Below are 20,320 nucleotides of genomic sequence, written 5' to 3'. Positions count from 1 at the left end.
ACCAGTGGACTAAAACAAATGACAGTTGCTGCTTAAGTAAAACTCAGGCCACACATACAGAGGTGGTGGTGGAAGTTCTGATGCATGAGGAGCCAAGGTGTGTTGAGCCAGATAAACATTAGGGTCCTCATGGAGATGACAGTTTTGGTGGGGACACTGCCAGCATTTAAAAAAAACAACAACAACAAGATCTACAACTGTATTTTCTATTGTATTAAGGCATTCTACTGTATGTACCCAGCATCTTATTGCATATACTTGATTATCACTATATAGAACAAAACACATTGTTTGGTTGCAAGATTGAGAGTAAAACTTATTAATACATTGATTTCCCCCTTTACAATAGGGAATCAAATCTGCAGTTAGGCATATTAGTGTTCTGCGTTGTCCATCCGAAGAGCTGACTGCTTTGTTATCATGGAGATGTGCAACATAAAGGGATCCTTGTCCTTCATATACCTTTCAATCCAAAATGTATTTTTATTGATGCATCAAAGTTGCATATATGTTTTGTGAAACACCATTTCTCTGCAAACAATAAATGTGATCTGTCAATTTATATAGATTTTATAAGAATATATAGATTTGTTAGAGCGGTCGTCCCATGTAAAGAGGCTGAAGGTCCTTGAGGCAGCGGCCACGGGTTCGACTCCGACCTGCGGCCCTTTGCTGCATGTCTCCCTCTCACCCTATTTCCTGTCTGTCCTATAAGATAAAAATGGAAAACAACCAAAAAATAATAATAACTTGTGAATAGTCCTCCTGGAGTTTTATTCAATTCAATTTTATTTATAGTGCCAAATCATAACAAAAGTTATCTCAGGACACTTTGCAGACTAGGTATAGACAAGTGATTCCCTCAAGACATTGTTTTTATGATATAGACTTTCTATTTAAATATTTAACACTTGACCCTGAGGCTTCAAAGACTGGATAATGATAAATATTCATTGATTGTGCACGCAGACTGTATAACTGTATCTTTTATACAGTCTCTGTTTGTGCATCATATGAGCTGAAGATGCATTGACTCATTATCATGTAATCTATCACTAAATAAAGTTCCTATTATGAAATCTGCTCTCTAACCACAGACTGTATTAAAAAAAGCCTCTAACCCGCTGCGCTGCACTGGCCCAAACCCAAGAAGGAAACAATAAATAAAAGCATCCAATAGCATCTTCCAACGTATAATTGAGTGGCGAAATGTGATTGGAGGGCCGCCCGTAATGAGGACCAATCAGAACGTGGCAAGTCAGACAAGTTGCAGGCGGAGGAGGCGGTGTGCGTGATTTCGGAAGTGATTAGTTTATATGAAAGCACAAACCGGAGACGTTCACGGCCACACGTCAGTATTGATCCGGACAGCGGGGTCCGTGTGTGGATGACATTCATCAGTGTTATTAGCGCAGCTAATTAGAAACACGTTGTTAACAAAGGGGGGCTCATCTCCTGTGGACAATGAAGAACGTCGCTCTGCTACTCATTGTGTTGCTCGGCGTTGCACATTTTGCAACTCTCAGCAGATGTGAAGATGGTAAGTGAGACATTTTACAACCTCAATGTGTTTCTTGGTTGCAACGTGGGTCATTTTAGTAAAGCAAAGTCGCAGCCGGTGTGTGTTTCCTGCTAGTTGTTGTTATGCAAACTAGCTAGCTGAGTTAGTGACACTCTGCTTAGCGCGCTAGCTAACATTACAGCTACAGGTAAGCTAATGTTAACAGGACTGACACACACACACACACACACACACACACACACACACACACACACACACACACACACACACACACACACACACACACACACACTCTGTTACCTGGTTACCACTAACGTAAGACATATCCAAAGAGTAATAAAGCATGTCTCTGCTGTCACGTTAACATGGTTAGTGTGTTAGCATTGTGACAGTAACGTTACAGCTGTATCCTTCATTTACATGCTGTTATCGCTAGCTACATGTTAAGATAACATATTCCTTTTATTAGTCCCACAAAGGGGAGATTTCCCTTATACAGCAGCAAGTGGATAGCAAACATAGAAGCATTACTAAGAAACAATAAATTGTAAAAAATATAGGAAAAAATATGAATATCAATACAGGGAAATATAGAAAATAAGAATAACAGGAACCTAATATATACAGTATTTTTTTTAATATTCACACCAAGGCACATATGAAAATATATCACCATTGCACATTGAGACAGGGGAAAATATTGCTATTGCACATTGAGAAATGTGTTATTGTTTTGGTGTGTGTAGTCTACTGGGAGCAGTGCTGATTGTACATGTATCCATTTTTTAGTTGTTTACACATTTTCATAGTCTTTTGGCCATTTTACAGATTTGGGAAAAGTTTCAGGTGATTGTGTTTCAAGTTTCAATTTTAGTTTCCTTCATGTAAATGAAGGATACAATTGCAAAAACCTGTAATCTGTAAGGAGTAAAACCAAAACAAAACAAAAAAAAATGCCTGAGCTTGTACTCCTGAAATCAGTTTGTGTCCTTTCTTGCTTGCTGTAAGATGTTGCAGAGGAGAAGGAGGATGCTAACGAAGAAGAAAGTGACGACGAGGAGGAGGAGGATGATGATGAAGATGATAGCACAGAGGTGAAAGAAGAGAAAGGGGTGCTGATTTTTACCAACAACAACTATGACACTTTCATGGAGGGCAAAGACACAGTTCTGGTTGAGTTTTATGCCCCATGGTATGTTATTCCACCAGTCCATTGCATACTAGCTTTTACAACATCTTTCTTACGTTCAGTATTTCTGCAAACGTCAATATTTCTGTATTCTTTGTTTATACTTTTTTTTAGGTGTGGCCACTGCAAACAGTTTGCCCCAGAGTATGAAAAAATCGCTCAGACTCTGAAGGAGCATGACCCTCCTATACCTGTGGCCAAAGTGGACGCAACAGTAGCCAGTGAGTTAGCCAGCAGGTTCGAAGTGTCGGGCTATCCCACCATCAAGATTCTCAAAAATGGGGAAGCTGTGGACTATGACGGAGCTAGGACAGAGAAGGGTAGGGACATGTCATTAATTTAAGCATCACCTTGGCCTTTCAAACCAAACCGGACCTTTTTTTTTTTTTTTTTTAAAGAATTGGCACTTATATGTTGTATGCCTTTTTCGTTGCAGCTATCGTTGCCAGGGTGACAGAGGTTGCTCAGCCAGATTGGAAGCCCCCTCCTGAGGCAACTCTGGTGCTGACCAAGGACAACTTTGATGAGATTGTCAACAACGCAGACATAATCCTGGTCGAGTTCTACGCTCCATGGTCAGTCAGCGGACCGTCAATTATAAAATCCAAATGGTTTAACTGTAAATGTCAGTTTTGTTTGCTTAAACGGAACACTGATATCCGTTGGAGTGATAGTTGAGCCATTCATTAGCCGCTGTTAAGACGAATAAAACTCCTCATTATGCGCCTGTTATAACTCACCTTAAGGTGCGGACACTGTAAGCGTTTGGCTCCAGAGTATGAGAAGGCAGCCAAGGAATTGAGCCAGCGTTCTCCTCCCATTCCTCTGGCCAAGGTGGACGCCACTGTTGAGAGTGACATAGCCACGCGTTTTGAAGTTACGGGCTACCCCACCATCAAGATCTTCAGGAAAGGCAAAGCGTTTGACTACAATGGACCCAGAGAGCAGCATGGTAGGCGTACACTAATACATGTATTTGAATATGTTTTCCATGTATGCTAAGGTTTTCGTGCAGGCCTGATGTGCAGATTTTGTTCCTGTTCATCCATCAGTCGATCCACCTCTTTGTCTTTTCCTCCAGGCATTGTTGACTACATGGCTGAGCAGGCGGGGCCCCCCTCCAAGCAGGTCCAGGCAGGAAAACAGGTGCAGGAGCTCATCAAGGACGGTGATGATGCTGTCATAGTCGGCGTGTTCTCCAGTGAACAGGATGCAGGCTATGAGACCTACATTGAGGCCTGTAAGTATCATGAACTGGAGGTCTGTTCGAAGCAAGTGGCCAAGTTGTGGCTCAGTTGGTAGCGCTGGTCAGCCAATGTCTGAAGGGTTGGCAGGTTCGATCCCCGCCCTGCCCTACTTGTGTCCTTGGGCGAGACACTTCACCCACCTTGCCTTGTGTGAAGATGGGCTGCTGTATGTTTGAGGAGGTGGTGGGAGGGGCCGTAGGTGCTGATGAACGTGCTGGTCTTGCTCAGTCTGTGACGTCAATTTTCAATGCTGTATTTTCAAGACTGAGGAGCCAACACAGCCAACAGTTGTTGTCCATATCCCTTACTACATTTACTCTTACTGTAACTTCATTTTCACTTGGCTAATTCTCTTTTGGAGTATTGCACCTGTACGATTTTTTAAATACATTTTTTTATTTGACAGCGAAGTACTTTTGGATGCACAATATCTTAAAACTCAACATAAAAACACAACAAACAAGGCAGTCTGCCTCAGGGCAGCTGTGAGTTTACCACCACCATGTATGTCTGTGTCACTGAATGGAACCTGGACTCTGTAAAGTGCCTTGAGTACTGAGAAAGCGCTATATACAGCCAATCCATATTTCTCACTTCATGCCTGTATGTGCTATCTTGAAGAAATTTTTCTTAGAATGGGTAATCCATCATAGTGTCAAAAATCTAATAACTCTGCATGTTGAGATCACTGTTCTTCAGATGCCAATGTTCTCATGTCCGTCTCTCTGTCTCTCTGTCTGTCTGTCTGATTGGCAGGTAATGTACTGAGGGAAGATTTCACGTTCCGTCACTCCTTCAGCTCTGAAGTGGCCAAGCTGCTCAAAGCTTCGCCCGGTCAAATTGTCATCGTTCAGCCTGAAAAGTTCCGCTCAAAGTACGAGCCAGCTTCACACACACTCGCAGTGAAGGTACTTTCTGAACTTCTTTTTTTTTTCTTTCATAAGTTGAAATTTGAATTTGTGTAATGGGTTATGAATCTCAATCATAAATGCCTGTGCTTTGTTTCAGTTCTAGTTTCAGTGTAAAATAGACTAGAAATACAGGGTTTTATCTGACAGGCACTTTAAGTCTTAGACTCTGGAAAGAGTCTGTTTTCTGATTTATTAGTAAATGGTCACTTTCATTTTTTTTTTATCACGTAGGACTCTACATCGGTGTCAGAAGTGCAAGAGTTCTTCCAAAAGCATGTGGTTCCTCTGGTGGGCCACAGAAAACCAAGCAATGATGCAAAGCGCTACACCAAAAGACCCCTGGTGGTTGTGTACTATGGAATTGACTTTGGCTTTGACTACAGAAAAGGTGAGCATCTGGTATTTTCAGCCCAATAGAATATGTTTGACTTTGCGCTCTCCTTAATGTGAGCTTAGTTCTGCGTCTGCTTAGTTGTGCTGTACTATTATGACTTATATTATGACCTTTTGAAAAATTGATGGCATACTATATTGCCTTTTTATGGCATACACTCTATACTATGTTTTTTTTCTTCCTGAAAATTTCATGACAAACTATACTGACTTTTTCATTTTTATGGCATACTATGACTTTTTTTGAAAATTTTATGATGTATTATACTTTGACTTTTTATTACTTTTGATGGTATACCAATGGTATAACACATACTATGACTTCTCTATGGCATACCATATGATGACTCTGAAAATGTTATGATTTGCTTTGACTTGACATTAAAATGGCATACTACATACTATGCGTTTTAATGGCATAGTTTACTGTGACTTAAAATGACATTTGAATGGCATACTGTAAAATTGGATAGTGACTGTTTTTGAAAATGTTATTACATACTATATTGATTTTTATGACATGTTTTAATGGCATAAAAATACTGACTTTTTAAAAAACATTTTTACGTACTAGAGTTTGTTTTTAAAATGTAATGCTACCATACTATGACTTTTTTTATTGTTTTGATTTTTTCACACTTTGACTGCTTTCCACATATTATACTGACTGACATCTTTATTACATGGTACACTGTTATATGTGTTGACAGTTGGATTTTAAAACCATTTATTTACATAATAAGCATCTAACAATTGGAATTCAGATGTTTAATATTGACCGAAAAATCCTCTCAGAGCTCTGGAAATTTGAGCCTGAAAATGATAAAATATTGAAATGGAAATGTGTAGGATCCCTGTGTGTGGTACTTTACCAGGGGTCTTGAAGTTCGGTTCTGACACTAGCAACTGCTCTTAACAATTAACACCAACTATGGAGGATTTATGATACATTAACAAACATTTTGTCTGTCTTTAACATTTTTAGCAACGCAATTCTGGAGATCCAAGGTGCTTGAGGTGGCCAAGGATTTCCCAGAGTACACATTTGCCATTGGTGATGAGGAAGACTATGCAGAAGAGCTGAAGAGCCTGGGCTTAAGTGAGAGCGGAGAGGAGGTGAATGTGGGAATTCTTGAAGATGGAGGCAAAAAGTTTGCCATGGACCCAGAGGAGTTCGACTCCGACGTGCTGAGAGACTTTGTTATGGCTTTCAAGAAAGGTGAGTGTTGAACGGACTGACATGAGTGGAAAACTAGCCTGTAAGTTTCCAGGATATATGGGAACCTTTATAAGTACATATACTATGCATAAATCTAAAATCTGAATTATTAGGAATCATCTCATGAAATGATATGGCCTTATTTAAAACTCTAGTCTAGCGCTGACCATAACTTTGAATTGCAGTGAAGTAAATGATAAATGTGAAGGAAAATATGCAGAAACATGTTGACGGTGAGCAATAGTTGTATCTTCCGTTCAAACTATTCACACTGAATGTCTTTCTCATCTCTACAGGAAAGCTAAAACCCATCGTCAAGTCCCAGCCGGTGCCAAAGAACAACAAAGGGCCGGTTAAGGTTGTGGTAGGAAAGACATTTGAAGAGATCGTCATGGATACGCAGAAGGACGTCCTAATTGAGTTTTATGCTCCCTGGTGCGGCCACTGTAAGAAACTCGAGCCTGATTATTTGGCTCTGGGCAAGAAGTACAAGGGGGAGAAGAACCTGGTGATCGCAAAGATGGACGCCACAGCCAACGATGTGCCAAACGAGAGCTACAAATCGGAAGGATTTCCCACGATATACTTTGCCCCGAGCAACAGCAAGCACAGCCCCATTAAGTTTGAAGACGGAGACAGAACAGTAGAGGGCTTCAGCAAGTTCTTGGAAAAACACGCCACAAAGTTATCACAGAATAGAGACGAACTTTGAAAACATCTCTCTCGACGAGTGATGACTAAGAACTCTAACCAGGCTCGGGCAAAGTCTTAAAGGACTCGGAAGGGATTGCTGTGGAGTCAAATGGTGTTACTGAGTTGCAATGATGATTACAATGTTTAATCATCTTTTTCTTTTAGTTTATGTTCATTCCAAGAGATTCAGCTTTCTTCTGTTTCTAAAAGCATGTAAGCACTGTTGAAGATTTCAGCCTTTTTAAATAAAATCTAAAAATGGTGGCAGCTTTGTTGGCAACACACAAATGGGACTCATTGTTACTTTAGGTTAATACGAGCTGGAATTTCTTTAAAGTATATTCCATATTTAAGAATTAGCATTGCATACATTTCAGAAAACAAGTGTTCTAGAAATGCATGCCTTTTAATTACATTGGAGAATGATTTACATATTAGTAATACAAATTGCTACAATCTCAAACATGGATTGCCTTGGCAGTACTATTAAATTGATAGTTACAGTGGTTCCTATGGTATTGGCTGGACAAAGATGCACCTGTGACAAGGACATCTGATAAACAATCAGCACTGTAACATAAACAGTGCTTTAAAGTATTCATACCCCATGAACTTTCTCACATCTTGTCACTCTACAACCACAAACTTAAATGTATTTTATTGAGATTTTATGTGATAGACCAACACAAAGTAACACATGATTGTAAAGTGGAAGGAGAATGATACATGGTTTACAAAAATTTAAGCAAATAAAAAATCTGAAAAGTGTGGTGCTGCATTTGTATTCAGCCCCCTGTTAATATTTATGTGTTAGAATGGCCCAGTCAAAGTCCAGACCTCAATCCCATTGAGCACCTGTGGCAAGACATTGTTGAAAAACAGACATAAGAAGTCCCGTTTGCAATTTGCCACAAGTCATGTTGGGGACACAGAGAACATGTGGAAGAAGGTGCTCCGGTCAGATGAGACCAAAGTTGAACTTTTTGGCCTGAATGCAAAGTGCTATGTGTGGTGGAAAGGTACCAGTGCTCATCACCCTGAACACACCATGGTGGTGGCAGCCTCATGCTGTGGGGATGCTTTTCTTCAGCAGGGACAGGAAAGCTGGTCAGAGTTGATGGGAGGATGGATGGAGCTAAATACCTGTTAGAGGCTGCAAAAGACTTGAGACTGGGAAGGAGATTCACCTTCCAGCAAGACAATGACCTTAGACATACAGCCAGAGCTACAATGGGATGGTTTAGATAAAGGATATTCATGTGTTAGAATGACCCAAAGTCCAAGTCCACACCTAAATCCCATTGAGCATCTGTGGCAAGACTTGAAAGTTTCTGTTCACAGACGCTCTCCATCCAATCTGGCTGAGCTTGAGTTATTTTGCAAAGAAGAATGGGCAAAAATTTCAGTCTCTAGATGTGCAAAGCTGGTAGAGACATACCCCAAAAGAAGCTGTAATTGCAGCGAAAGGTGGCTCTACAAAGTATTGACACAGGGGGGCTGAATACAAATGCACACTTTTTAGATTTTTATTTGCTAACATTTTTGTAAACCATGTATCATTCTCGTACCACACAATTATGTGTTACTTTGTGTTGGCTTATCACATAAAATCTCAATAGAAAACATTTAAGTTTGTGGTTGTAAAGTGACAAATGTGAAAAAGTTCAAGGGGCATGGATACTTTCTCAAGGCACTGTAGTTGAGCATTACAAACTTGACCGGGTAATACTTTTGGAGTATTAAGTAAGTGCATCATTTACTGAAAATCATTACATCTTCATATGCTTTACGTACACATGAGCAGGACATCTAACATTCCCTACTCTGAACAAGGAAGTGCTGAATGTTCTTCACTGATGCAAAAAGGTGATATCTGTAAAAATCCGATCCAAGTCTGAATACAGCCTCCAGGTGAGATTAACTGCTGCCTCCTTCACACAATAGGCACTTGAATATACTGGCTCTGAATGAGTCGGTGCTCGAGGCGATCGTTATGAAAACTGTTGTGTGAATTGCACGTGGAAGTCACTGATCTTCTGCAGCACAATCTTCAGCTTTTCAGTGGGTGGCAAGATCGTCATCCTGGACAGAAAAACAAGAAGTGGGTTAATGGCAATACTGTGGTGTGTAGTTAAACCAGAAGCAATATACTTTGAGACCCTGATTTAAATGTGTTCTGTTTGTCCAAATGGCTTAGATGTACGAACCTGAAGTGGAAGGTTCCCTCTCTCTGGCCAAAGCCACTACCTGGCACTAGGCAGATACCCTGCTCCTCCAGCAGCTTCATACAGTAGAACATGTCTGGGACCTGGCCTTCCTCCTGTGCATGAACACACAGACACATACATATTTGAAACACGTCCACACAGATGAGCAAATCACGGTGAGGCTCATTAGTCAGGCATGGTGCGTTTGTGTGCAGAACCGACCTTTGCCTTGTCGATGGCTTTCTGTGGTATAGTGATGCGGGGGAAGGTGTACATGGCCCCCTGAACAGGGTTACAGGTGATACCGGGGACTGCGTTGAACATCTGCTCTGTCAGCCTGGCCTTCTCTGCTAAAGCTGCTAATACCGCTGTCCGCTCCTGAAGGGGAAGAAAAATAAACAAACATACATATTAACAAGTCATAGTATAGTATTTTGAGAAATGCCTTAAAAAATTCAAAACAAGACAAAATATAAAATGCCCCAAAATGCTTGAATCAGTGATAGGAAGTGTGTCCAAGAAACAAGCCAAAAGAGTCATAGTATAGTATGTAGAATATGTAAATATATAATATTTAAAATGCTTAAATTAGTCGAGGGTAGCCTGTCTAAAACAGTCATAGCATAGTTTGTTGATAAAAGCCAAGAAATGTCATAGCATAATGTGTCCAAATAAAAGCAAATAAATAAATAAATAAATCACATTATAGCAGGTCGAAAAAAGTCAAAGAATATTATGTCTAAAATAATGCTTAAAAAAGTCTGAGGAGAGCCTGTCTAAAACAGTTATAACGTAATTTCTTTTAAAAAGTCAGATAGAGTCATGGAAAAGTGTGTCCAAAAATAATCAAATAAATAAATAAATAATTCATAGTATTATGTCGAAAAAGTAAAAAAAGAGTCAAAATATGTCTAAAAATGCTTCAATCAGTCATAGATAGCCTGTCTAAAACAGTCATAGCATCATTTATTAAAAAATGTCAAGGTATGTCATAGCATAAAGCCAAAAAAACCAAATGAGTCATAGTATAGTATGATGAAAAAGTAAAAAAAGGTCAAAATATAATGTCACCAAAAAAAAAATGCTTTAATCAGTTATAGGATAGTTTGTTGAAAAAAGTCAAGAAGTGTCATAGTATGGTATTTAGAAAAATGTCATAAAAAAGTGACAAATGTCATAAAATAGCATGTCATTAATGTGTGGCAGAAATGTCATGAAATAAGCAAAAAATTGTGTATACTTTTGAAAAGGACTAAAACGACTTTATAATACCCTGATATCTATGATCCTCTTTAGAAAGCTCAAACCTTTTTTCAGAACATTACCGATTTCAAAAGCTGATTATTCATTGTTCAGTGAACCTCAGCACACCCAATACAGTCTTTGTGTATAGATTATATGCTGTTAATACGCGTTTACACAAGTACATTCTGTGTTTGCGCCCGCTCAGAGCATTGAAAGTGTGCTAGCTGATGTGTTTTTCAGACCTTCGTAAATGTGTTGTAGGAGGGCTCATCGGGCTGCGGGGGGTTGACCACCAGGTCCAGGAGAGCCTGTCCCGGAACAGGGGGGCACAGACGCACCGACACCAATTTGGTAAGTTGGGCCTTCACTTCTGGGTCCATGTTAATCACCTCCATGTAGCCTCCACGGAATCCACACCTGCGAAAAGCAAACAGAGGACGGGGGTAAGTCAAACACAAGGTAAGTCAGAGGCTAACTCTGTAGTCTGTTAGCACATGATTGCAGACACCTGATAATTGCAAACACCTGAGCAAGGAGCCAGTGAACGCACAGGTAACAAGTGCAAAGTATGACCACCAGATGGCTCTACAGGATATAATAACAAAATGTAACAACGTACAGCCTTTTTGGCAACAGCAACAGACCACATGCATAAGATCAACAAATAGGGCTGTAATCAATCATTTAGTCCTGGATAAGCTGTGTTGTGAATTTGTAGAAGGTTTCTGTCTGCGATAATAATCATTTCAGTCCACCCCCACCCAACATTTTCCCTTCTCAAAATTGGATGTTTATTGGCTCCAAATAGGAATGTAAATGAAGTATAGGCCTATATGTTTTTTTTCGTGAGGAGAAGCCAGTAATGTACTGTAGGTAAATTACTCACTGTATATGTGATTCATTGTCAGAGTTCGTAACAACCATGCTGAGAGTGAACTGGATTGCTGAGCAACCTGCATCTGAGCAATAATACAGTGTATCCAGGGTGTGAAATACAGGGTTTCTTGACACTTGAGACATCCTGAAAGCCTTAACACCAACCTTTTTGTTGTTAATAATATTAACCTTGGTGATGTGTGCAAAGCGTGTATAACCTAGTTGATTGCTCTGGCCTGCATTTGTGATATCTTGTATATTGTGCATTGAGTAACGCCTCGATTATATGTGTACATGTACAGCTGCGGGCACCACTGAGCGTAGTAGTTCTGTTTATACTTTGTGTTCCACGCATTGCAGGCATTGCACGCGGACGGACCCCATGGACCCTTGCAGATGCAGTCTGTTTACGACATTTACATCACACGGACAGAACCTGACCTCACATACATGCATCATACACAAGCCTAATCTGTGTGTGTGTGTGTGTGTGTGTGTGTGTCTAGCTACTCACTCTCCCATGTAGCATTTGGAGGTGGAGTGGAAGGAGGCCATCTCCACTGTACTGGAGTACTCTGGTCCCATCTCAAACAACACCTTCTTAAAGGAGTAAAACTTACAGCCCTCTGCATACACATTATCCTGGTAGACCTGAAATCATAAAGACGTCATAATCCATGAAAGAATGAACTGAAATGTGTGGTTAGTATACAAAAAAGGATGATTTAAGTGACACGAGGAGCAAATGTGCTCATAGTAAAGTAAATGCTGCATTCAATTTCTGTACATGAAATTACCATTACCAAAGTAGCATTTTCAAGTCATACATTATTTTTCTGTAAATCAGAAATATACTAAGTTATCTAAAAGAGTGATGGACACATCATAGTGTAATGTACAAGAAGGTGTTCAGCTTTTGAAAAATAAAATCTACTCATTTTGCTCTTGAAGACAGAAGAAGCTGGCATTGAAATGACATTGGTGCATTACTTCATCCGCCATGAGGAAGAGATGCTCCTCTTTAGCAAATCGGATCACATCTTCAATGCACTGTCTGCTCTGGACCTGACCTGTCACACAGGACAATCAGAGACTTATGATGTTAAGTCAGGCGCTCGCATACACGCCGACAAGAAACACACAATTCCAGAAACTGTTCAATTTAACACACAGACACTAACTATCAGCAGACATACCGGTGGGGTTTCCGGGGTTGATGATGCAGAGGACGCGGGGATTGCAGTGGTGCCTGGCTGCATCGACGGCCCTCTTGAGCTCTGCGACATCCAGACTCCAACACTTGTCCTCGTCCAGGTAGTAGCTGATCTGCACGGCTGCCATGTCTGCCAGGGCGGCTGAGTACAGAGGGTACTGGGGGATGGAGATCATGACTCCTGTACGGTCACGACCCTCGCCACACACCAGCAACTTCAGCATGGTCTGGGATTAGGAGATGTAAGAAGGAGAGGGAGGAAGGAGATAGGAAAGGAAGGGAAGACAGAGAGAGAGAGAGAGGATGAAAGTTGAGGTGGTAGGTGTAATAGACTACGCAAATTATGCAAGGGCGTGTCAGTGTTTACATCTTTGATGAGAGGATGAAGTTGAACTAGGATGAAATGAGAGAAAAAAAACACTGCCATTATAAAATGCAGCTTGTAAAAGATAACTGTGTCACACAAGATTATGTGCCTGTATGACTGGGCGTGATAGGTGGACACTCCTTACAGGTGCACATGATTTGAAAAGAAGACAGTGATTATCCAATTTCTTAGTCAAAGTTTAGTTATGGCATTGTTATGGGACATGGGATTTTGACCATTTTTATCAATTCTCAAGTGGTACAAAATGGTTAAATTTAGCCCCAAATTTGTGAAACTAATGGTATCGACCAAATAATTGCTGCAACAACGTATGAGACTTAATAGAGCACAAGAATTACAGGCAGTCCTGGGCTAAAGATTAGAGCATTGAGCTTGTGGTTGGAAGGTTGTTTGTTCAATCTCAACAAATTTGCGTCTTAACCCCAACTGATCCATTGGAGCTGCTCAGTGGCAGCAGAACAGACTGGTTACACTGGGCAGCTTCCATGTGTGAATGTGATGAGGTTTTTCCTGAAAAAGAGAGCAATGCTCTCAGTGAAACGTCCCCAATAAATCAAAAAAACTAGCAACCAAAACGTTCTAGGCCATTAAACACTCTAGGTGCCATACCAAAACACAATGTTTATTACCAATGTATGACTAGACACAGTGCTGAGCTGGGAGGAGTGGATCAGGGAAGGTAGAGGTTGGGGGGAGGTTATCAAGGAAGGTAGATATATAACCAATCGGGTGTGGTGATCTGGCACCGCAACAGTTACATATCTTCTATTGCAGTAGTTCAGTGTATCTTAAGTTCATTCAGTAGCCTGGCTAAGCTGCATATTACTGGAGAAAGCTGTGTTAACAGAGACAAAGGTCTGTGGGTGGAGTAAAGTCACAGATGTTCAAAGTACAGCAGCATATCTGTTTAAAAGAAGTTAGGAACACATTTATATGGTAATGAAAGCAGAAGTATGCCACTTAATCAACTCGTGGCCTGGCCAAAAGTATGCCAGCACTCTGGAGAAGAGACGATAAATTGAAAGTTATACCACAATGGCATCACTGGCTCCAGTGGAGAGGTAGATGTTATCAGGGTTGGAGGGAATTCCACCATCTCTCTTCTCTATGTAGCGCGCCACGTCCTGACGGATGCACTCAATGCCCTGGCTAGCACTGTAGGCCCCTTGAACACATGAAAATGAACTTTGATTCAAACAAAACATGCACTGATCAGTTGAAGCTCTGTTTAAATAGTAAACACAGTGTCCAAATAAATCATTAACGAGTAGAGCGATGAAGGTGGATGCTAGTGACGTGTGTGTTGGAAGGAGGGGATGCACATGTGGTTGGTGGAGTGAGGGGGAGTTATCTGACCTATACTGTGGCCTCCACAGGCCTGGAGAATACGCCGTGCTCTTTGCTTGGCATCCTCTGGAAACTTGTTGTCTTCCAGGAGTTCAGGGTATGAACACAGAGCCAAGACCTAAAAGAGGAAGACACAAAAAATCTAACAGGCACCCTGACTCATTCAGTATGCATATAGTAAGTCCTGTTTCAAATAAAACTATACTACATGATTTTTAAACACAAGCACTGAAAACACTTTACCAAACTGGGAAGTGGCTTTACCTGTCTGAGAAATGTGATTGGTTTCTGACCCATGGCGTGGGCGTCGCCTATGTTAGCCTTGATGACTTCTGTGAAAGGCTTCTTGACCCCCTGGAAAGATAAAGACAGAGAACTGAGCCTTTCAATCTCTGTGCATACATTAAGGAGAGTGTGGAAGATATAGAAAATACCTGAGACAGTGGGGAAAAGTGAACATGTGGTGACCATCAGTTATCTTTTACAAGAGGCAACAGCTTCTCAACACACAGGATGTGTGTGAACATGTAACAAAGTGGGAGGGAGACACATGAGTCAAGATACAGAAACTTCAAGACTTGACATGCTCTTTAGATTATAAAGCTGTACTATATATAGCACATTTCCCCACAGGTAGTTCTCCCCACCCACACTGGGAAATATAAGGAGAAGACCCACACTTTGGCTCTGTCTCACACACACGTACACACACATGAATGAAAATACTACATTCACGACAATCGACATTGCGCCACGTTTTTCTCTTTTGGGAATTTAACATGTTATTAACAGGATTTAAGCCTATACTCACATCTCAGCTACATAATTCTCTCAAAGATATGTCAAAGGTGAGAGCTTGCTTGACTTTCTGGTATTATTTTGTGTATAAATTGACTTCTTGCTTTATTCATTACATTGATCATTGAATGACAAGGTGTGTCCAAACCTTTGGTCTGTACTGTATATATATATATATATATATATATATATGACCTATATATATATATATATATACAGTACAGACAAAAGGTTTGGACACACCTTGTCATTCAATGATCAATGTAATGAATAAAGCAAGAAGTCAATTTATACACAAAATAATAATACATAACATGCTAGTAGAAACCCAAAATACTAGTATGTACCTAAAAAAATAGCATAACATGGGATTGCTAGAAGAGAAAAGTCCCTGCAGTGAGAAAAGTCAGGCTCTCTTTCCCTCTTTCTGTCTCTGTCTTGCCTTCTTGACTGTGCAGCTGTGACCATGCAGTTAAACAGAGAGAAAATTCTGCATGTATGTATTTTTTTTACACAGCTGGTCTACATTAATAACCTCAGAATACAAATGTGATTTATTAATATTGGCTACAGGACAGACATTCTTCCAAGCCCAACATTTTTGGATCTATGGAGAATAGAATAAAAAATATGTGCAAGAGAGGCAGAAATTTTCAGTGTCGTACACCGGTAATTGTGTTTCTTACAAGTTGTGTTAGTGATTTCCAGGGGTCCAGATAGCTTCAAATTGTCCCCGAGACAGAGGGTTAATAACTACCTCACATCTGGGATTACTTCACATGCGGTATTCATCTTACACATGCATTTTCTCTCGGTAGCACCATTTGTTTTTGCAAAGACCCTGGCTAAGAGTCTGGTTTGGCTTGTGGAGTAGGAAGCGCTGGCCTGGCCTTCTATCAACTCACTATTCATCTTCCTGGAATCAGAAAGTCCTTCAACCTAATGTCTTTGACCCAATTAGTCCTGCAAACTCTGGTTCGGTGCCTTTAAGGCTGTTTGCTGATCAACATGCTGCATCTGTTGCTGTTTATCAGATGAGGCAACGTAACAATAGATGTACCCTGTCACTTCATACCAGGGCTGAGTAATGAGGTTTAAATAGATACCATTGTAATCCTTTGGCCTTTTTGAATTCAAAAATCACACCATGGAACGTATAGTCCACATTGTACTGCATGCCCAAGTCAAAGCTGCACAAAGTCAATAAATCAAACAAAATGCAAAACATCAAAAAAATTTGTCTGGAGCATGCCTCGCCCTTTGTTCATTACTTTTATGGTTCTGAAAAGAGATTTTTTTGTTCCGATTCTGCTCCTTACCTTTGCTTAGGGGGTTAGGTTTTTGGTTTGGCTTTTCAGCAGGGTTGCAATAAAACTACTGGCTTGATTTTCAAGAAACTGAAGGGCTAGGGCTAGGAAGAACCCATTACGTTTTAGGGCGGATCCGAATCACATGGTGGATACGGAAATGATTTTTAACGACATGGCTTTAGCGGAGACGTGCGCTTTTTGAGTGCCCTTCTACTTCTGAAGATGTTTTGTCTTCTGTTGTTTGCCAACAGGTAAATATGTCATGGTGGTTATCAAGCTGATGCCTCATTTCATCCAGTTAAACAGACGACAAGCTACAGAAAGAACTACAGAGCCCACACTCAGGCTCATACCTACTTCACACCATTTCCCATTCTGAACAGAAGTTGGCTATACAGTGGGAATACAACATATGTTACTGCTCAAGTACTGCAGAGAGGTTGGGACCGATAAAAAAAAAAAACTATGATACATTATGATTTTAATATATATATATATATATATATATATATATATATATATGTTCGCATGATCAGTCACAATTCAGCATGTTCTACGTCGTAAAATTCCTGGCAAAGGGCCTCCAAGGCACAGGGTGAACTTTCCTTTTTGAATGAGTCAATACTATTCTTTCTATGTCCTTGTATGACAGAAGCAGAGAGGCCTACAAGGTTATTTAAGTTAACGTTAAATTTGATATGACCTTGTTTGAAATTAAGTAAGTGAATGCGGCACATTTCCTTTTAGTCCTCGGGCAACAAAGAGGCTGCTGTTCTCTGGGAAAGAGGAGCCAGTCAGATCCCCGGCTCAATGCTGTGTTCTGCTGCTCACTCAGCACCAGGCACTGATTAAACAGGCCGGGGCAGCACCGCCAGGCAGAGAATCCCTCTGGGTCACCAGGCTGAATAGAGCCTGGCCTGAAATCACTACGTTTTGTGATACAACCCGAAACTGACATCCCTCTATCACTATTCAGTCATGCTAGAATAACTGGAACTGTACTAATTCATTATCTATCTGATGCACTTTGATACAAGATTCAAAGTTGCGTCAGGCCATCAGCCTCAAATGGATATATAATCACTGCTGCTTTGCTCGTGTGATGTATCTAACTCCATACTATTTTTAACATGATGCATGAGAGGATCCTGCCAGTTTATACAGAGGATACAAGAAATGCATGATAAAAGATTGAAGTTAGAAGAGATTTACTGTATTTTAACAAACACATAACTCAATAAGACCCCTGTTCCTTCTCTGATCTCCTGCTCTGTTGTCACTGATGATGCAGACTTGCCAGCAGTTTAGGTTCAAGCCTGAAAAAGCTTTCTGCAGTGTAGGCACTGTCACACCAGATATCTGGGCAAGGATTAATAAGGGTCATCATCACAACAACATTGCACGCATGCACAAACACACTTGCCTAAAACTGCTGAGCCATCAGTAAAAGTGTTCCAGTCACAGATCTGACGGGAAGCACATCCTCGAATGACTGGGCAACGGCATTGATGAAACCCTCCTGACCACTCACAAAACTCCTGGATTTCACATTTCAGACTGTTCTCACTTTCATTTGCATTGCTGCACATATAATGAATGTCTTAAGCATTTTTTTCAAAACGAATGCGTCTAAAATTACACTCACTTCTGGACCTTTTATTAAACCTGTATTACATAAACCTGAACTACAGCAAATTATTCTAGTTATCTCCGGCAAATGTTGATGATAGGGTTTGTTTTTCCTTTTATAACTCGGGGAAAACAAGTGGATTTCCAAGAACCCGAGCACATTCAGCAGAACTGGGGCTGCTTGCAATCAACCTCCTTGCAGAGAAAGGCCTGTGACGCTGCTGGGCCTCACAGCTGCAGCTCCGTCCAATAAACTCCCTCTTCTGTTGGGAGCAGGACAAACCAGAGAGACAAAAGAGGACAGAGAATGTACCCTCTCATCTTACATAACAACCCTCTACGATATACACATCCTCTCACACCACCTCAGCCTCGAGCAAACTGAAATGTACTCATACCGGTTAGAGCTGCCCGCTCCAGCTCATTACATGTCTTGCAAAGAGAACATAAGTGCAGAGAGGTTTGCATTACAGCCTTTTAAAGAGTCCCTGTTCAACATGCTTGCCCTTCCTTAAGTAAGCATGGTGGATCAATATTGCCACAGAAGAATGTAATATGAGTTGTGCATAACAGGCCCACCACTGCTGTCATGCGGGGGCTTTTAAAAGCTGACCCACTGTCTACATCCTGCTTCCACTTTTTCAGCCAGTCAGCAAAAACTGTCCATGGCAAGCATCTTATGAGTCAGGGCTACCTACTTTCTCTCTGCTCATGGTGCCCCGTAGCTGGTGTGTACCAAAATGCACTGAAAGGCCCTTTTTAATATCATCACTCACTCATCTTCAACCGCTTATCCAGGATCGGGTCGTAGGGGCAGCAGCTCTAGCAGGGGACTCCAAACTTCCCTTTTTCATATATAATACACATTTCCAAAAAGAGAAAAGAGATAAAAGTATCAGCTTTATGCCAAAAATGCGAGTCGGGCTGGGTGATACGATATCGCCTAAGGTACGATAAATCGTCAAAACGATATATATCATCAAAACAATAGAAACCTGTCTATTGTAGGCTTTATATTTTCTATACCGTTTCTATCGATGTAAAAAAACAGCGGTCAAAGTGGGTTATGGCAAAATTTATGTCGCTTTATGTTCTGATCATTATCTTCAAGGTTTACCATAGGGTTATTACATATAGACTATTTACTGAAGTACCAGAAACACGCTATATCGTGATATATATCGTTGTTGAGATATAAAAAGGACCTCTATCGGGAGATTTTGGCTTTATCACCAAGCCGTATCTGGCTGTTGGCTGAAGTCAAAGTCCAGCTGTTGAAGTGGTTCATCCTCACCGCCCCAAAACAGACAGACCTTTGGTTTTAGACATGCTAAATATTCGCTTTAACCCTTAGGAGTCAAAACAACAAACCCTGGAATGGGACGTGCCACATTAAAGCGTTAACGTTGTGTAGAAGCGGTAACTTACATGAATTATTGAGACAGCTTAGTGCCACATCGGCACTATTGTAATGTGTCCGTGCGTTACCAAACTTTAACTACGGCCCGCGTGCACCGGGGCGCGCGCGTGTTGAAGCCACACATTCGGCTTACCTCTTTCAGCTCCCTCTCTATCTGCAAAGCCCGCTGCACTATCGGGCCACGGACCGCGTACTCGACCCGCTTCACATTGGGGTTCATGTTGTCCAAAGTGAGCACCTTGCCCCTGCACGGGACCCCGTTGGCTTGCTGGGACATGTTTGTGTCACGCGCGCTCCGTTAAACAGGACTGGATGTCTGAAACATAAAAGTAGACTTAGAAACAGCGCACATTAACTGTAACTGTACGTGAGCAGACACAGTGTAGCCTGTCGGTTGTTACCAGTTGTTCAGTGGGAGTCGGTCTGAGTGAGTTTGCTTCCCCCTCCTGCCCCTCTGAGCTCCAGCGACTGACAGTTGAGCCTCTCCGTGTTCATATTCCCATAGCAGCCGAGCCGCCACGCCTCCGCTCGCCTCCGCTCACGGTTGGTTGGGTTCCTTCAGACTTTCGCCTCTGGCTCGTGCGTGCTCTTTCTTCAGCGTGCCAAATGACGCCTTTAGGTGCTGTCGGGAAAAAACAAAACGTTTTCTCAGGGAACCTTCGCGCACAGCAAAGTATGATTTGAAACGCTGGAAAGCTAAAGAGGCAACTTTT

General features: G+C 41.2%; 2 protein-coding genes across 2 annotated transcripts; one reads left to right on the top strand and one right to left on the bottom strand.

Annotated features, from left to right (window-relative positions):
* The first annotated feature begins 1,311 nt into the window (after positions 1-1,311).
* Positions 1,312-7,386, top strand: pdia4 (protein disulfide isomerase family A, member 4). The gene is made up of 10 exons (XM_083935910.1): positions 1,312-1,540; positions 2,531-2,714; positions 2,826-3,031; positions 3,148-3,286; positions 3,458-3,663; positions 3,793-3,951; positions 4,715-4,866; positions 5,101-5,257; positions 6,248-6,481; positions 6,778-7,386. Exons 1-10 carry the CDS (start codon positions 1,465-1,467, stop codon positions 7,191-7,193), a joined length of 1,929 nt encoding a protein of 642 aa, XP_083792036.1. The 5' UTR covers positions 1,312-1,464; the 3' UTR covers positions 7,194-7,386.
* A 188-nt stretch (positions 7,387-7,574) lies between these two features.
* LOC310963218 (alanine aminotransferase 2-like) lies at positions 7,575-20,133 on the bottom strand. The gene is made up of 12 exons (XM_083935911.1): positions 20,009-20,133; positions 19,741-19,923; positions 14,715-14,804; positions 14,460-14,568; positions 14,135-14,268; positions 12,699-12,942; positions 12,493-12,572; positions 12,017-12,153; positions 10,869-11,043; positions 9,604-9,759; positions 9,382-9,494; positions 7,575-9,256 (listed from the first exon to the last, which is right to left on the bottom strand). Exons 2-12 carry the CDS (start codon positions 19,882-19,884, stop codon positions 9,166-9,168), a joined length of 1,473 nt encoding a protein of 490 aa, XP_083792037.1. The 5' UTR covers positions 19,885-19,923; positions 20,009-20,133; the 3' UTR covers positions 7,575-9,165.
* Between the last annotated feature and the right edge of the window lie 187 nt (positions 20,134-20,320).

This window comes from Echiichthys vipera, assembly GCF_963691815.1.
Source record: "Echiichthys vipera genome assembly, chromosome: 21".
Taxonomy (NCBI): domain Eukaryota; kingdom Metazoa; phylum Chordata; class Actinopteri; order Perciformes; family Trachinidae; genus Echiichthys; species Echiichthys vipera.
The sequence above is the reverse complement of the archived record's forward strand: the minus strand, read 5'-3'. Positions and strand labels throughout refer to the sequence as shown.